The 18,095-nt window shown below is 42.5% G+C and overlaps 1 protein-coding gene across 1 annotated transcript; it reads right to left on the reverse strand.

The window, feature by feature from the left end:
• Window positions 1-4,095: 4,095 nt before the first annotated feature.
• On the reverse strand, window positions 4,096-16,013 carry PLAU (plasminogen activator, urokinase). The gene is made up of 11 exons (XM_030570981.1): window positions 15,916-16,013; window positions 14,050-14,166; window positions 12,783-12,840; window positions 12,476-12,580; window positions 11,355-11,529; window positions 10,845-10,942; window positions 10,192-10,387; window positions 9,259-9,404; window positions 7,937-8,077; window positions 6,382-6,530; window positions 4,096-5,494 (listed from the first exon to the last, which is right to left on the reverse strand). The coding sequence occupies exons 2-11, from the start codon at window positions 14,107-14,109 to the stop codon at window positions 5,300-5,302; spliced, it is 1,323 nt and encodes a 440-aa protein (XP_030426841.1). The 5' UTR covers window positions 14,110-14,166; window positions 15,916-16,013; the 3' UTR covers window positions 4,096-5,299.
• Between the last annotated feature and the right edge of the window lie 2,082 nt (window positions 16,014-18,095).

Genomic DNA, 18,095 nt, shown 5'->3' on the forward strand with positions numbered 1-18,095 from the left:
GAACTGGTGAAATTCAACTCTAGTTCTGGATTTTGCCCTCTAGACTTTGCACAGACTTCCTTGTGTCAGTGTCCCCTCTGTGAAGCACAAAATAGCTATTGATTTGTGCAATTTTTCTATCTACAATAACAAAAGGAAGAGCCACAACCAGAACTTAGTTGCTGCTTGTGTGTGTGCAAATGTACCTCCTCTCAGGCTAAAATGATTTATATAGATTAATGCTTACAGTTCTGTAGCTGTGTTAGTCCCAGGATATTGGAGATAAGGTGGGTGAAGTCATCTCTTTTATTGGACCCACTTCTGTTGGTGAGAGAGACAAAATTTGGCACTGAAGAAGAGCTCTGTGTAGCTCAAAGGCTTCTCTTTCACCAACAGAAGTTAAGATATTACTTTACCTCCCGTGTGTGTGTGTGTGTGTGTGTGTGTGTGTGTGTGTGTGTGTGTGTGTGTGTGTGTATAGATAGATAATATTAAGGCAAACCAGCCAACCAAACGTGAAATCCTCACTGGAGAGCAGTGGGTGTGTCCCATCTGTACTGGCTGCCACTCAGGTAAAGTCAAGGCAGGAGGCAGGACCGGCGCTAGGAGTTTGAGCACCCTAGGCTGATGGCAATTTCGCCGTCCCGCAGCTCCGGTGGAGCTGCCACAGTAGTGTCTGCGGAGGGTCTGGCGCTCCGCAGCTCTGATGGAGCTGCCGCAGTGGTGCCTGCAGGAGGTCCACCGGAGCCGCGTGAGCGGCCGACCATCCGCCCGCAGGCACCACTGCGGCAGCTCCACCGGAGCTGCCTGCCGCCCCCTCCGGCAAAACGGCTCCCACCAATTATTCTGGCGCCCTAGGCGATTGCCTAGGCTGCCTAAATGGTAGTGCCGGCCCTGGCAGGAGGATTGGAGGGAGATGGGTCCCCACCATTTAATTCTCCCCTGCACCAAATTATTCTGTTGCTCTTCCCGCGCATATACCTACTGTAACTCTTATTGGTGCTGGCTGGCTGCAGTTAGCAGAATGTGCAGGGGGAGTCAAAGGTGTGGTCACAGTCACTGCTGTGCTTCCTCTTCCTCCTTCCCTGCACAGGATCTCCTGCCACATATAGAGGGATAGGGGATGCCAGACTGCAAAGGGGTGGGGGAGATGCTGATGGGGTGGGGGTGGGGGGGCAGGCAGCCAAAGTGGCCTAGAAAACTGGGGGAGGCGGAGGGCACAGAATCTGTAGGCATAATAAAAATGGACAGAGCCCTGGAGAGGAGGCATGCATCCCTGACAGGGTGGCCCAACTCCACGTATGCCATGCACGATCCCATAGATTCTCACGCTGACCTGTGCTTCTGGGATAAATGGAGAAATGAGCTCCTCAGTGCAGCCACCTCCTTAACCTACAGCCCAATTTTAAAATAAAGTAATTTACACCATTGGTCTCCTGCCTTTCCACATCACATTCCCCCACTTTTCTCCTGTAATTGCATCTGCGGACTGCAGCAGTTCTGGGGACAAAACAGCTGCTGTCTCCCCACAGAGGCCATGCTCTTGGAGATGTAATGGTGCAGTACACAGAAATCAAAGGGGCTACTGTTTCAAGCGACAGGCATCACACTCTATCCTGGCTGATTTGTTTGCACTGTTTTCTTTTCTGTTTCTTGTGTCTTAACTAGGCTTTGATTCAGCAAAATGAAATATTTGCAGTATTTGGGGAAGTCAAAAGCATTTCTACCAGAGACCTGCTTTTGGAAGAGCTAATTTATACCTGTCCATCCTGACCTCTTCTGAACCTTCCAGTTATTAGAATCACAGAGGTACATTTGGAATAATTTGGCTGTCAATATTATATGTCACACTATCGGAGTTCTGTTCAGCAAAATTGTTATTGAGTGTAAAGGTTTCTGAAGCCATTGCGGCCTTAAGACTTTTGTCCTCCTTACATACTGCAGTACAAATACACCTTGTAGTTGTGCAATAATCCTTATGCATTGCCTCTACTAGAAAGGGTTTGTCAGTATAGCTATGTCTAGCATGCCAAAGAGCTGACTTGCAGCATGTTGATAAATAAGGGGCTAAATGTTGCTGGCCTCTGAGAGTCCTTTCTTTAAAGACAATGGAACTATTCACGTTAGTAAGACAAGCAGTGTTTGTTCTGGGGTGGTAATTTCACTGAAGGAAATCAGTGCAATGCAGAACACCTGGAGGATGCTGTACGGTATGTCTACACTGCAATTAAAGACCCGTGGCTAGCTCATGTCTGCAGTGTAGATGTTTGGGCTTGGGCTCGAGCCTGAGTTCTGGGATTCTCTCCCCAATGCTGAACATCTCCACTGCTGTTTTACAGCCCTGCAGCCCAAGCCATCTGACACGGGCCAGCTATGGGTGTTTAACTGCAGGGTAGGCATACCTGTAGTGACATTCTTATGTGTTGCTTTCACAATTAGAGATATTGCACAAATGCATGTGTATCTCACTGGCAGCATTCACAGCTACCCCCTGGGTCTGGAGCAAACACGCTAGCTTATAGTAATTGTTTTATAAAGGAGGCTTCACCCAGAAGTCTCTGGATCAGTAGCAGTTTGCTGAACTCTCCTTGGGTGGAGGGCTCCATGTGCTATTGCTACCTAAAGAATCTTGCTCTTTAGGCTGCAAAACAGTGCCAACAGAGTGGGGTTCCCTTAAACAGCAAAGGCAGAAGACCTTGAGCTATGTGCTCTATCCCCACTATCTTTCCAGTTCCTAGAACCTATGACAAGTCTTCCCAGTGTAGGTTTACCACCTTTTCACGGTGGTGGTGGTATTTTGTCCATGATGAAAGTTAAAAGGGCCATAAGGATCTAAATGTTCTGAGCCCTTTCCTACCTGGGTTCCTAGTTTTGCACCTGCTCCTCCTCCAGTTTTAAGAATTGGAGCCAAATTGAGGAGAAGTGTAAGTTAAACTTCTTTGTATGCAGATTCTCTTGGCTCCACTTACTGAGGTGCAGGGGAGTCTAAATTTGTGTATTATGTACTTTCATTTGCCCTTTTCTAACATGCAAATCCCACCACCTGAGAATCTCTCCAGAATTACTCAAGTTCATCTTTGAATTTGACCTTCTTCTAAAACCAGTGGCTACAGAGGCAACTGCTGGAGAAGCTGGACTGCAGCATCTTCCTGGAAATGAGATGGGGAGTGATTGCCCATGTTCACTATGGCTGCCTGAAATGTTGCTGCTTCCTCTTAGAAAAGGGTTATATTAGAACCTTACTGCACTGCAGCCAAGAACTGAGGACCTTTTGTACCTATGTGTGTCTGACATGGAACAGCCATAGCAATTGATGGCTGTTCCCTTGTAAAGAAAAGGAAGGTTGAGGACAGAATAGTTACTGGATGCCAGCACCAAAGGGGCCTTATTTTTCTGTTAGACTTAGCAGAAGCTGCTCTTGGTACCTTGGTGGTGGTTTGGTGGGGAAGGAGAAGAGATAGAAAGCAAGATTCTCTAACTCCTTGGCATCTGTAGTAGCACCAGAGGATAAAAGCCTAAACATATGATACGAATATGAGCTTGAAAGGAGAGCAGGACTGAGTTAAGTGTCTGAATTGCACTTAAATTCTATTATTAGAGCTGGTGCATCTTTTCCCCATCTCTGTTTTCCTAAGGTCCATTTCTTTCCTTCCTACAGCAAACCTCATCTAGCAGAGGCAAGAAGGAAGGACCTTGTTACGCTTCTGTTGCTTCATACTTGCTGTGCTGACACTTCCTCTGCATACTGTCACCAGTTTTCTAGAGAACATCTGGTTCTGTTTGCTTCAGTGGCTAAGGATCATCCAAATGGCAGAATCCTTAATGTGTTAAACTCTACCCCTTCCTCCCACTCCACTGCGAAGCCTGAGCATTACCCCACGCCTGAAGCAGCTAATCTAATACTGAGCATTCTTTATTTTTGTGTGCATTATAAACATGAAGTCAAACAACTCTGAGTTGTTTATCCCCACTTAAAATACCGGGCAACTAAGTCAGAAGTCATGACTTGCTCAAGGTCAGAGATGGAATGAAAACTGGGAGTTCACAGCTGCCAGGTTTGTGTTCAGATCATGACATTGCAACTGTAGCATAGAGAAAAGTGGGGAAACATCCACATACAAATAGCAATTTTTATTGACAGTTTTTACCCCAAAATACAAACAATAAATTAAACAAAGTAAAATCATTAAATAACAGCTGAGGTTCCAGCCCTCATACAAATTGTGTCCATAAAATAAAAGCTAGTTAAAAAATAAGTGTACTGGCTTACTATGAGTCTTGGGAAAAGAGGTAGCTTCCAAAGGTTGACTTAAGAGTGAGGACCAAGTTCTGGCATTTACATCCCTGCAACATACAGGGAGGCAACATTTGGTCACAGATATATAAAGAGTGATTGTGAATCCTTAAATCCTGCCATCAGTCATGACAGAGATGCAGAGATGGCAGGGTCAGGCCCTATGGAAGGGACCAAAAATTCCTGAGAGGTGGTCAGAAAGTCAACTTGGATTATTTATGACGACTTGCTTTCTTGCAGCACAGTCCGTAATTAACCTCATTACACCAAAGCACCCTTGTAGGGCTCCTCATACAAGCACAACTTTTGTTGACATCCATGAACATTCAGCCTGTCTAAGGAGTACAGGATTGAGTGTATGCACCATAAATTGCTTCACCACCTTTGTTCTAAGATGCGTGATGTGTGTGGCGTTTCTTTTCTGTTCTGTTTTGGTTTGGTTTTTGTCTAATCCGAACTGCAGTCAGCCCCTGGCAATGCATTGATAAAAATTCTCTCACTAGCGGGAGGCACTCGCTCTGTAGAGTTCCTGGTGATTTGTATCCTGACTTTCCTCAGAATGTTAAAATTAACTAGCTATTCATTTAGGCCAAATATTTACAAAATATATAAAAAACCAACTTACAATTTAAAACCAATAACTGAGTAGTTGATAAAACTTGTATAGGTACTTATAAAAGTGACTAATAGTGATTCAGATATAAAGTAGGGAGACAATGTGACATGTACAGTATCTTGACTGGAAATACACATTTCAATGTTAAATATTTGAATCTTCCATGGAAAGACTTTCAGGTACTCCATGCAGTGGCTATACAGATTATCTGACTGCTTCAGATACTGCTATGAATGTTGAAAACAAACCACATAGGCATTTAAATTGAAGACCCGAGAGACAAACATGCACAAATCAACTCCAAACTAACATTCAGGGCTTCAATGTACTGCATCGGTATGTGGCTCAGTTCCAGTTATTGAAATGAATGCTCTAGACTTCCTGCTTTGGGTCCATGCATTGAGGAAAGGTCACTTTAATTTAGGGAGGCTACGGCTTTTGAAATTGACTCCCTTCATGTGGGACTCAATCCAAGAGAGGTATTTAGTGACTCTGGTGTAGACACCGGGCTTCTTTACTTTAGCACAGTCATCTCCCCAGCTGACGATCCCATACAGAGACATCCTGCCATTGTGCTCGCAAACCAGTGGTCCACCAGAATCTCCCTGACAATGCAAATAAAAAAAAAGATCACAATCTGATTTGAGTATACTGGAAAGCTAGGATAGAATGCTCAAGTGGCTTTTATGGTCAGCATAATATTTGTAAGGGAAGAGGCAGCTCCCTTAATAGGCTAGAAGGGATTGAGTTATATTACATGAAGTCCTCTGTCTGGTATCATTAGATTAGTACATGGGGCATTCTTGTTATGGAAGGCCTAAGCCAGGATGGCAGGTATTGTCTTGAAGGATCAAAAGCCATTCTCCTTCCATCCTCACTTGGAAAAAGAGAAATAAATATTCAGCTATCTGCCCATAAGATAATTTTAGTGCTAATGGCAAGTCCTGTTCCCTCCTCCAAGTCCATGCATAGCCTGGTTCATGGTGCGAGGGTGGAGGGAAACAAAACTGGATTTGAGGAACCTGTGCAATGGATCTGCATCTCCTCCAGGCTGTGGAGACCAGCTCTGCTAGAGTTGTTTTCACATCCATGCACAGCTGGTTAAATGAAACTAAAGTAAACTGGGGAAGAGCTAGGGCAGATCCACTGCTGTATACATCCACCTACTGCTGTTCCAACAGAGTGGCCATGCAGTAGATGCAGAAGCTATTACAGCCCTAGGCCATGAAACAGCACTGCTGCTCCTTCACAAGCTGGAAGGAGGTGGGGAGAAAGATTGCTGCTCCTCCATCACCAGCAGAATATTTTCTGTATCACACCTGGCTGCAGCAGAATGAACTCTGCTGAATAACTGAGTTCTTGTTCAAAAAACGACCCACAGTCACTCTCTGCAAGGTCAATGGAGTTCAAAGATTCCAACTATGTTCCCATGTGGATTATGTTAAAGAAACTGTCAGCAAATGGTTTTAAAACAAAATGTAAGTATTCCTACCTTGCATGCATCAGACTTCCACTGCACATCCCCAGCACAGACCATGTTGTCATTCACCCTGGTTTGGTCATAGTATTCATCCCGGCACAATGACTGTGATATTAAGTTCACGTTGGCTGTCTTCAATATTTTGGAATAGTAAATATCCCCTGCAAACAAGAGGAGCTTGATTAGATTGGCTTTCCCTCACCCAAACCCTCATGCTGTTACGTTCCCTCTTCATGCAGCAGCAGAAGTTAACTTACCACACAAAATATCAGTTTTGAGAGTACTACATCTTTGATATACAACAAATGTTTTTAATTTTTACTTTTAGTAGATGAATGAAGTGCAAAATGTATTGTTTCCATTAGAATTTTCTGATTTTCAAACAGAAATCTTATTTGATTCTCAGACACAGAGCTTGATAACTTCTTAGTGAAGCCAAACCTGAAGTCTTTATTTATGCAGAAGATCAGTCTAACTTTCAACTCTTGTCTGCAGCAAGAATGGAAGATGGGGCATGCTTTGTGTTTCTTGTATTAATTTGTGTAGTTTTATAGAGGTGTGAGGTAATTTTAGTAAAAGTTCTTCCTAGAACTGGGGCATATCAAGGGAAATTAATATGGAGAGTCAGACATGGTGCTGGGATTCAGGTTCCCCAAAGAAAGTGTGTGGCATAAAAGGAGGAAGACTATTGAATCGTTGGCATGAAGAGGCACATCAAAGCAGCCAATCTGCACGACTCATTAACTTGCGTAAATGTGATTGTTTCATCTGAGTTTGGTGGGTCTCAGTGGACACTGGTAGCACTGCATGGCTTTCTTTTAAAACTCCTATAACAGGCACAAGCTGTGCTGCCCCAGGCATGTGCTTCTTCTGCACTGCAGCAAGCTGCAGTTATAGGGTGGCATTTTTAAAAGTCCAAGGGAGTTAGAGGTGAGCTCCATTCTCTTAGGCCCTTTGAAAATCTCCAGCCATTGCTCTTCATATAGACACCTTCCGTCTCCTGGTTTTAAGATTTTTATACTTCTCTTCTAGTACCTATGTTTTGTTCCTCATTCCTGCTGAGGTTTTAAAAGAAAGATTCTCCCCAGAATAAAAGTGCCCAAGAACAACTGGTGCTAGAGATTTCAGGAGAGGGATGGAAACCTATCCTGGTAGAGGGGAGAGATCACACAGTGTATGGATAACTGCAACAGGAGAGGGTGTGAAGAAGAAAGCCACTGATTGTTGGGGGAAAAAAAAAAGTCAGACTACTCAGAAGGACTGTGGTTCCAAACATGAATTAAAATCTGTTTTGGAGACTTAGTTTTAATACACCATGCTCAGATCACATTGACTTGTCTTGTCATTCTCAGGACAAAAAAAAATCCCCTCACCTATGCTTCTAATTTGTATTAAAAATGAACTTTGGTCAATTTTCCCCCCCTCTCCCCAGCACTGTGCCTAGCTTTGTATACTGAGCAGACTTGAATTGCTATGATGAAAAGCTGAAATACTGAAGATTCCCTAGTTAGACTAGCCATATATGACCTCATTCTATCAGTAGAAATTTAAGATGATATTCACTTACAGTTGTCTTCTTTCCCATAGCCAGACACTTCACACTGGGAATTATCCATCAGCACTAGGTTTTCAGACGGTAAACAGATAGTTTTGACATATTCAGACTCTACTGCACAGTGTCCGGAAGCAGACTTTATTTTCATGAGAGCTACATAAAAATCAAAGTGGTTACAGTTAATATTGTAAAGTAGGAAAATAATCAGCTGGAACAATAACTTTGCAACAAATGTTGTAATGTACATGTGTTCTACCACACATCTGGGGCCTGATTCTGAGGTCCTTACTTAGAAAGACTATTTTAGTCACACACATCTTTGCCAAATCAAAATTGGCAAGTTTTTCACTCTTTAATTTCATACATCTAAGTGACAGTGAATGAAATGACTTGAGGGAGACGTTAAGCCCCAGGTGCTCCTTTCAGCATTTTGTAAGAGCACAGCTCCCTGACTTGTGAGTGGGGATGGCATCTACTGTCCCTCCAGTTGAGAGTCTGCAGAGGAGGATGTGCTATGTTGCGCTACAGCACTCAGCCACTATATGCTGCCTTCAGATTTAAACATTGGTTGAAACTTCAGCTGTTTTGAGCCTAAACCTGTGAAAAAACAAGGTGTCTGTCTTTTCTAATGGGTAATTGGAGGAAGAATGATGGAGTTGAGGGTAGCAGGTGTAAAACTAGCAAGTCTGTACTGCATACAATGGAAATAGAAACTTTAAGTCTGTATTTTGTGGGGGCAGAGGGCAATAAGAAATCCGTTTTTATCTACAGTCTCTGAAAGTGCCATGTAATGATACTTATCATTTACATTACATTCCACTTCACATCTTCAAAGTGCATTACAAACACTGACTTGCCCAAGAGGGAATTCTAGCCAAAACCAGGCCTAGTTATCAGGAGTGCCTGGCTTCTAGCATCCCCCTACTCCAACTGCTAGACCAGGGGTAGGCAACCTATGGCACGGGTGCTGAAGGCAGCACGTGAGCTGGTTTTCAGTGGCACTCACACTGCCCGGGTCCTGGCCACCAGTCTGAGGGGCTCTGCATTTTAATTTAATTTTAAATTAGCTTCTTAAACATTTACTTTACATACAACAACAGTTTAGTTATATATTATAGACTTTTATAGAAAGAGACCTTCTAAAAATGGTAAAATGTATTGCTGGCACGTGAAACCTTAAATTAGAGTGAATAAATGAAGATTTGGCACACCACTTCTGAAAGGTTGCCGACCCCTGTACTAGACAATGCTGCTTTCTGCATCAGTGCCCCTATTATAGTAGTGTACTTCATATGTGCTCAGGATTATAAAGATGTATTTCAGACACCACTTACCAATATCACTGTTGAAGTCACCGCCTTCATCTGAATATTCATGATGATTGATGATTCTTTCCACCTGAAATGTTTGTTCTTTGTCATCAGTAGCATCCAGCTTGGACTTTCCAAGAACAACTGTGTAGCCTGATGGATCCGTGTTCCTGGGAAGAAAGTAAATAGAGGACCCATGAAGACTATCGGGTTTCCGAGAGCAAGGATGGGGTTTTTTGTTTGTTTGAAAATAATTTGGTTCATAATGTGAACAACAACATCTTAGAGTCCTGTGAACTTCTCCCTTCTCATTCTGTTTCAAGAGTCTTGTGTCAACTACAGCAACTGTTAATGTAGAAAAGTGAAGGTAGGCAGTTTTGAGAGTCTGAGACTAATCACTTCTAATGGATTTGGGCTCCTGATTCCCTCGTTTAAAATGAATGGAAACTGGGTGTCCAAATCCCTTCACCTACTTAGAAAAACCTCCGCTGGAATGTATTTCTAGCTGGCTCTCTTGTTTCCAGCTGGTTCAATAGGTGTCCAGGGCTTTCTGGGCAATGACACCTCTTGAAGCTGTTAGAATTCAGGGAAAAGTCAGCTTTCCACAATTGCTAAGTGTTCTGTGCAGGATGTAAGCAGACCCCAGTCAGAGGACAAGTTCTGAGTTTGGAACAAAACAGAACAAAATCCTGGCTGTAAGAGAGGGATAAATTGCTATCTGAATTTGTTTTAAACTTCACTCTGAGCTCTGCTTTTAGCAAAATATCTACCTTTTGCTAAGAGGTAGAAGATACAGGTGTCTAATGGTTTAACCTTCTCCCTGCTCTGCTTAAAGAAAAGAACAGTTCTGCTGTGGCCGAGTTACACGTGTGTGGTTATCAGCCATGCGGCATTGCCTGAAGGAACAAAGCAAAAATAAAATCAGTAGTAGACACAGGAGAGGTAATGAGTGCTTACAGCGGGGAGAAGCAGTGTGCAGCAGTAAGCACCCAGCAAGGGTCAATGAGGCTGCCACCACACACAAATTTGTTCTGCCCTATTTTCCTTGAATAATGGAAGATAGTGGCTATCCAAGGCTGAGACTCAATAGCTGTAATGCTCCCGCCCACGATCTTGAAGTACTTGCTGGAGCTCCTCTGGCCACATGTGGCTTCTGTGAAAGGAAAGGAAAAACTTGTTGGAGGCGTGCTCAGATAGAGTACACTCGTATGACAAGTGAGCACCAAAAGTAGCTTAAAGACCACTAAGTCTGTCCAACAAATCTTCTAGAAAATGTGTTGCGATGTTCTCATTCAGTCACACCATCTAGCCCTTAAGAGCATGTACAATTTGAAATGGTGGATATTATGGGTTGACTCCTACTCACAGATAATCTGTGGAAGCTAGTGAGGCTGGAGAAGTGCAATGGAGAAGAATTTGGCCCCCAGTTGTACCAGGGGCCTCCAGTTTGAAATTTACTGCATACTGTGAAAAAGTGCCTTAAAAAATAAAGGATCCCTCCTGCTCCTCTGTCTTGCACTCAACATATCTTGGACTATTCTTTTGTAGAAGTCTGGGGGTTACAGTCAACTTCCAAGCTCTACGTGAGTTTCAAGTAAATCCTAATTTACCTCTTTCTGTGGGACACAGTTGTATGTCACATTCTGTTTCCAAAGTCCGATATCCCCTTTTAATGTAACACCAGGGCTTAGTTTTTCCATCTGGGTTTCTGGAAAATGAAAGAAATGTGCTTTTTGTAAACAGTTCTTCTAAGTGCTAGTGACTCAATAAAATCTGAATTCCCCCTGAAGAGGGTTGCCAAGGGTCTTCTGTTGCAAAGCATGTCAAAGGAGTATATTTGCAGAAAGACAAAAGCAAATATTTTATGCATAAAACCTGCCGCTCATCCATGTTATTTACTTCTTTATAAGGCTCTTGAAGGGCTCAAGACAGCAAAGTACAAAGCACCCAAATACCATTAATTTCAGTGGAAAAATAAGGGGGCTAGACACCTTGAAGGACCAAGTCCAAATTTTAGCAAGCAGTCTTGGAAACTCCTGGCACTCCACGGAATGCATCCTGTCACTCCCAGTGCTCTGGGGAATAGCCAACCCAACAAGTGTGAGAGCTTTAGGAACTACCTGCAGTAGTTGTGTTTCCCCAGTCCAAGCTGCAGGGCATTTCTCACACCAGCATGGTAATCCCTCCTAATTAGTGAAGGAGAGTCCCACGATAAGCATTCTTCATTTTTCTTGTTCTTTGACACAGTCCCTTTGTAGTCCTGACCGTTCTCTGTATAGCATTGGCTTTTAGTGTCTGAAATACAAACACAAAGTTGGCAGCATATTCTGGATTGTTCACAGTATTCCACAGTGGAAAGAAGCCAGGTGGTTCCATTCTAATGAGAAGCAGGATGAGATTCCTGTCACTGACACACTTGCCAACAGACAGGTCAATATGTGGACTGGAATGTCACTTTGTTGCTGTGTTCAACATATGTAGCTCTTAGCTAAGTGTACATGTGTTTTGGTTCTCCCCAAAATACACAACAATCATGTAATGAATCAAATCTGTCACCTTTTATGTAAGGATGTTGGCATATTTCACAATCTGAGGCCACGTCCAGACTAGGGTATTAAAATCGATTTTAGAAACGCAACTTCAGCTACGTGAATAACGTAGCTGAAGTCGAATTTCTAAAATCGAGGTACTCACCCGTCTGGACGGCGCGGCATCGATGTCCGCTGCTCTCCGTGTTGATTCCGGAACTCCGTTCAGGTTGATGGAGTTCCAGAATTGATGTAAGTGCGCTCGGGGATCGATACATCGCGTCCAGACTAGACGCGATATATCGATCCCCGAGCAATCGATTTTAACCCGCCGATGCCGCGGGTTAGTCTGGACGTGGGCTAAGTCTCACAGTACTTCTGGAGAAGAATGTAAAACCAACCAACTGTATTTTACGAACTAGTAAACTGAATTAGAGAGGTTGCGACCTTCTCAAGATTAGCTAGTGACAGAGCAGAGACTAGAACCCAGGAGTCCTGGTTGTCTTTTTTCCTAATATTTAGGTATTGCTCCTTCCCCTTATGCATTAATACAAGTTATTAAGAAATAACCATTTGTGTTTCCTATCAAAGGTACTTTCCATTTCTATTGGTGCATAGAAATGGAGATTAGAAACACCTTAAATTTAGGAAATGGGCAGTAGGGGAGGGAAGGAGGTGGAATATAGAATGGGATAGGAACCACTGTACCATACCTATTTCACAGTGCTGTCCACTGTATTCTTCTGGACATAAGCAACGGGTAATCCGGGAAAAGAGTTGATAGGAAATGCAGGTTCCTCCATTTACACAGTTACAATCTGCAAGCAAAAAAAGACACCAATAACTGAAGTTATAAATCTTCCAGTAGATCCATAAAGTGACAGATAGTTGACACATATTTAGTATGTAACTATTCCAAAGGAATAGTGTTGTCTAGTATGTGTTGTGTGATTATTTTGCATTGAGTGTATTTTGGCCACAGGTTTTAGAGAGACAGAAATAGAAATGGCAAGTATTTACCCTGGTGTCCTGATTTATGTTTCCTTGATAGCATGTGCTGCTGCTGCCTGGTCAAAGCCTAAGGGGGGGAAATACAAATTTGTTTATTTTTTAAGGAAAGTTTCTTACAGATTGTTCCTTTTTTTTTTTAATGTGCTCACTTTTGTCTGTCTCTGGAGTGTACACAGACAGGCCCTAGCTCTGTTCCTTCCAGCATGCCTGCAACCTTAATGACTTTGCCCCAAGTTCTGCTGTCAGTCGCATGCATTTAACACTAATATTCAGTGTGCAGTCCAGGGAGTATGAGTGGGGATACAGTGAAAGTCTACTGCAGTAAAGTAGAATGAAAACACCCAACTGCTTCAATGTATCAAATCAACATTTCTTTTGCAGTTCTGCTAAGAAGGCCAAAGTTGCCTCAGAAACCAGGCCCATATGACCAGACAGTGAGCAAAGGGTCATTGGGGAAATTCACCTCCTTCCCATCTATCTACACCAGATAGTGGATTAAAGGCACAGGACTCATCCACCACTGCAGCCCTTAGCTTTTGGTAACCCTGCTGCTGGTGCATCCTTGCTCTATGGTAGTAATGGCCAATGGATCTATACAGTAGTAGTTCTTGTCCTGTGTTCCAGATCCTGACTCTGCCTGCACATTGGAACTATACTGCAGGCAGGGGCCTTTGCTCTAAAGCTGGAGAAGGCAGGATTAGATTCCTACTACACTGACTGCCCCTGGGAGTGATGGAGATTGGTCAGTGCAAAAGCAGGGCTTGGCCACAGAAAGCTTCTGCTGCATCCATGTGTATAGACAGCATTGCCTTATGTGATACAAACTGATAGGAGCCGAAATATCCTAAGTCAGAGTAGGGGTTCCGGGGGGGGGGAGGCAGTCAAATAAAGCCTAATATTCTGCATTAAATCTCTGCTAATTCCTAGTACTTGACATCCTGCGCTAGAATTAAGGGAAAAAAAAGATTGAGCAAAAATGTCAGAGGCTGTTGCTCTCTCCATCCTGTCTAATCCCCATCTAAGTTCTCTCCAGGAAACCACCTTAGTTTTTCCTCTATATCCATAGGCCGTAGAATTGTAGGTGACATCTACAGGAAAGAAAGTTCAAACCACAGTTGTGTCACAGAAAACGCCTGATTCATACATGTGGCAGAAAGCAGGATGGTAATAATAGGTCTAGTTCAGTGATGAAAGGGGAAGCTTTTATGATATGGTCAAAAATGGAAATAAACATGATCTGTGCTGAATGGGTGGCTGTGCTTGTTGTGAAACTTACAGATTCTAGGTTTGTGACGAGTGCCCCCAGCATAACTGAGATAATGATGAGTAACTTCATGGCGTTGGGTAAGTCGTGTCTTGGCTGGTTCCTCTTCTACCTGCAGTATTTCTGCTTCTGAAAATAAAAGAGGAACTTAAAGTGGTGTTGTGTCTTGGAGTGCTAGGTTGCGGTTGTTCATCCAGCAGCTTGAACTACAGCATGAACCACAGTACGCTTAGGAGAAGGAGTAAAGAATAAGTTAGCATGGACTATTTGCCTTTCTTTCCCATGAACTAAAAGAGAGCTTGTTGTCTGAACCTGGTCTTGATCTCGTTTTAAAGGCTAGATTCCCTGTAGATTTGTTTTGCTAATGCTCCTTAACACTGTTCCTGGAGCTAGAAAGCTTTTGTTTCTTGAGACTTCTGTCCTAGCAGCTGGAACTGGAAGCTGGGCAAGTCTAAACAGACCCACTCTTGTGTGTGAAGACTTGTACATTCAGGGGTGAAACACAAAGACAAGTCCTGCTCTCAGTTAAGGATTTGCTTGCAACCTTCACCTCAGATCACGCGGCCATGGTCAGTTCAGTAACATTATTTTGCATCCTTCTCAAAGCATTGGTGCAAATTTAAAACTACCCATCTGTATAAACTCAAGTAAAAGAGTAGAGGGCTCAGGAAGTGGAGAGTTTTCCTTTTTAACCACAACTGAGAGCAGAGCCACCAGTGCAGAATTCAGTGACAATGTTGTTCGGTTGCTGTCCAGCTGTGGTTGCCTATTCTCAATGGGTGTTTAATAGTTCATGGGCATATCTTCAAAGTGCTCAGCACCCAAAATTGGAGCTGCAGTCTCAAGAGAGCTCAGCTCCCATTTAAGTAGCTAATTTGTTCTCAGTCAGAGCTGCTGAGCACTCTAGAAAACCCAGCTTCTTCAAGTAGGTGCCTGTATGGGATTCTTTTCAAAATCTAGCCTCTCTCCACCCTCCCCCATTTATTCACAATATAAAAAGTTGGCAAATAGGAGACGCTGGGGCATATTCTGCTTTGGTTCTACACATGCAGTTGCCACTGACAGCCAGAGGAGTTGTGCATGTACAGCAAAGGCAGCATAGCATGTTAATAATAATCTGCCTATAAGTAACTAGTTAAAAAAACAAGCAAATTGGCTTACAAAACATGATGGAGGAAGGAAAAAAGTGATGATAAAATGGCTGTTTTCCCCATTCTAAAGAAAATCAGCACAGCTAACTGGAATGTTTTTACTGCCCCCTGCAATCAGACATTACATGGCCCAAATTCCAAAACAGGGGCATATATCTAAAAGTAAAAGTGTCTGGAGTACTACTGCAAGAAATAAATCATTCCTCAGGTAGCTAGACAAATACATGTTTCTCAAATCCATTTTAGATTGCAGAAAATGTATCGTGTCAGAGGGGTAGCCGTGTTAGTCTGGATCTGTAAAAGCAACACAGAATCCTGTGGTACCTTATAGACTAACAGACGTTCTGGAGCATGAGCTTTCATGGGTGAATAAATGTATTTTTCTGTTTACAAACAAACAATATTTGTATTGAACTAGTTGACTGCTATTCTTAACAAGTTTAAAGTGAAACATAGGTCATTGATATTCCAACATTAATTTTCCAAGCTCAGTTCTTTAGAGTCCCACATCATAAAATCTTTCAGGCTGCAGTGATAGATATTTTAAAGTTGCATTATATGATGTTTGGAGTGGGAACTAGAAATTGAAATGTATCTTTCAAATTGCTAAAAATAGAACTTGTGCCTGTAGGTTTAAAAAAGCAGCCACTCAGTTCCAACTGGCATAGCAGGCTGCATGCATGCATGTTTATAAAATACAGTTAGATTGTAAAGGCATTGCACTTACCACTCCGCTAACAATGCAGAAGGCTTGCAGTGTTCTGTGCTGTCTCAGCAGCCAGTTTAGTCTTGTAGGTCCTTTAGCAATCTGAGCCCTGTGGTCGTTTCTCACTGTTCTGCAGAGGAAGTGCCTCTCTCTACTCTGAAACCTCTCTATAAACCCTTAGCCTGAAAGATGATTGGCTGGCTCCAACTAGCATTCCAGCCCAATGACAAGATTGATACCAGATAAGGTTGTCTCAAGCTTTGCACCCTTGGGAGAATTTTTTTTAGAAAAGAGCTCACTTAACTCTTTTCAAACAAAAACCTATCAGAATGACTCAGGGGGGGAATTCTAATTCTTCCTACTGTAGTTTCACTGCAAATCATTTATAATCTAACAGTTAAATGTAGTCTGAGTTAGCTCTTTGTAGAGTTCCTTATCTTTATGTGTCCTCCTGGCAGTCAATAATCATTTACAGCAGAATCTAAATATGGGTGAGGCTTTTGATAAGGGAGGAAATGCATTATTTGTTTTGTAATAGCACCTAGTGATTTTTTTGTATATTTTTATGTAAGTTTATATAGAACTTTCTATACTGAAGGATGCCACTGCTTTACCATCTGAGTTCAGTTAGGGCACACCTGTAGACTAGGGTAGAATTTGACCCTATATATTAGGGAAATAATATAGCCACCACTTAGGGATGAAGGGCACATGTTGTGCATCAACAGAACTACACAAAGCTTTTAGAACAGTGAATCAAGAATACTGTCTCTAGATGAAACTCAAGAGGTAATTTTGAATTAGCAGAATATATTACCCAGCTGCAATTTGGCTAGAACACAGGATTCGGGGAGTGGGGATCAATTGTTTTTCCATTGAAAGTGATTTGCCCATTACTACGTGGCACCCTCTATTCCTGAGAAATATTCTATGGGCTCTTTCTAATAATCAGATTATTTCAGAGGTTCAGTTTTGTCATGTCTGAAAGAACATGCAAGAACATGGGTGTTTCTTTAGGTGTTAGACTGGGTATGAATCCTAGGGTATTGCGTCTAAGAAAGCTGGCCCATATGAACATCCGTGCTTGAAAAGGGACTTGTTTGTTACTAACTGACCAGTAGAATTTGGGCAACATCCTACATATGTCTGGTCTGAAAGATAGATGGAAATCAAGGATATTTGATCGAACATTCCTGGCAGAGCTGCTGTTTGGTGGAATAATGAGGAGGGCTTGGGCTCTCCAATTATCTATTATGAATAAAATTGCCCCCTCAAATATTTTCCTACCTTATGTTGTGACTTTGTAGTGGGATGGTGAATGATAAAAACACCAGCACATAATAATAAGTGCAACAATGTAATGACATGGCACGACACAGAACTTCTCTGAATCCTGTATCTCCTCCTCCTCTCAGTTGGAGCTTGTAGAGGGATTACATGTGCTCTCAAATCCTATACTCTGTTTATGCAGCCAGGGCTGCTAGTATTAGAACAGGTCACTCATTTGATGAAAGCAAGTTGAGTTTATGGTTACTGTATTGAGAGGGGATGAAAATAGATTAACTTGGAAGCCCCAAACTGAGGGTGAATAGAAAACCAACCACGGCCTTTCAGCTTCATTAGAACCACTCATTTTCTTGCCATGGTGATGTAACATAATCATTTGAAGAATAGTCCATCTTGGAAATCCATGACTGAGCTACCAAAAGTAGAAAATGGGCCAAATTCTACCAAGACACAATCCCACTGAAACCCTGTTGGTTTCAACAGAGCTTTATTGGGTGTAAGTCAGCAAAGACCTTGCTCTAGATTTTTAAGGAAACACAGAAGACTGGTTCACTTGCTGACTTTTAATATGCCATTTGCACAGTTGAGACTGGAGGCAGATTGCTCAGATAGTAGAAAAAGGAAGAAATGGGAACTTAAATAAAAGCCTTTGATAAAATCATTTTTGCCTTCTTCACTATTACACACCTGATAGACTGCTTCAGATCCCTGCTACAGTCCATGAGCTAAATCCATCCCTCGTGTAAAACCTCTGTGGCCAATGAAATTACAGGAGGGATGAATTTGTCCCCTTATAGTATTTGCCCACACATCATGAACTACCCACAAGCACTGAACTACATCACTCCAAACCACTTATTCTTTTTGTCAATAAAAAAGGGCTAAATGTTGCTGTAGTGTTATATTAGTTTCCC

This window comes from Gopherus evgoodei, chromosome 7, assembly GCF_007399415.2.
Source record: "Gopherus evgoodei ecotype Sinaloan lineage chromosome 7, rGopEvg1_v1.p, whole genome shotgun sequence".
In the NCBI taxonomy this organism is placed as follows: Eukaryota; Metazoa; Chordata; order Testudines; family Testudinidae; genus Gopherus; species Gopherus evgoodei.

What these genes read in the sequence shown, in the direction of transcription:
- PLAU (XM_030570981.1), bottom strand. Translation starts at nt 14,109, where the DNA reads ATGAAGTTACTCATCATTATCTCAGTTATGCTGGGGGCACTCGTCACA. An exon ending in ACTGTGTCCCACAGAAAGAG is followed by an intron (nt 10,388 to 10,844) that starts GTAAATTAGGAT and finishes TTCCTTTCACAG; the next exon opens with AAGCCACATGTGGCCAGAGG. An exon ending in GCACACTGCTTCTCCCCGCT is followed by an intron (nt 9,405 to 10,191) that starts GTAAGCACTCAT and finishes CTTTCTTCCCAG; the next exon opens with GAACACGGATCCATCAGGCT.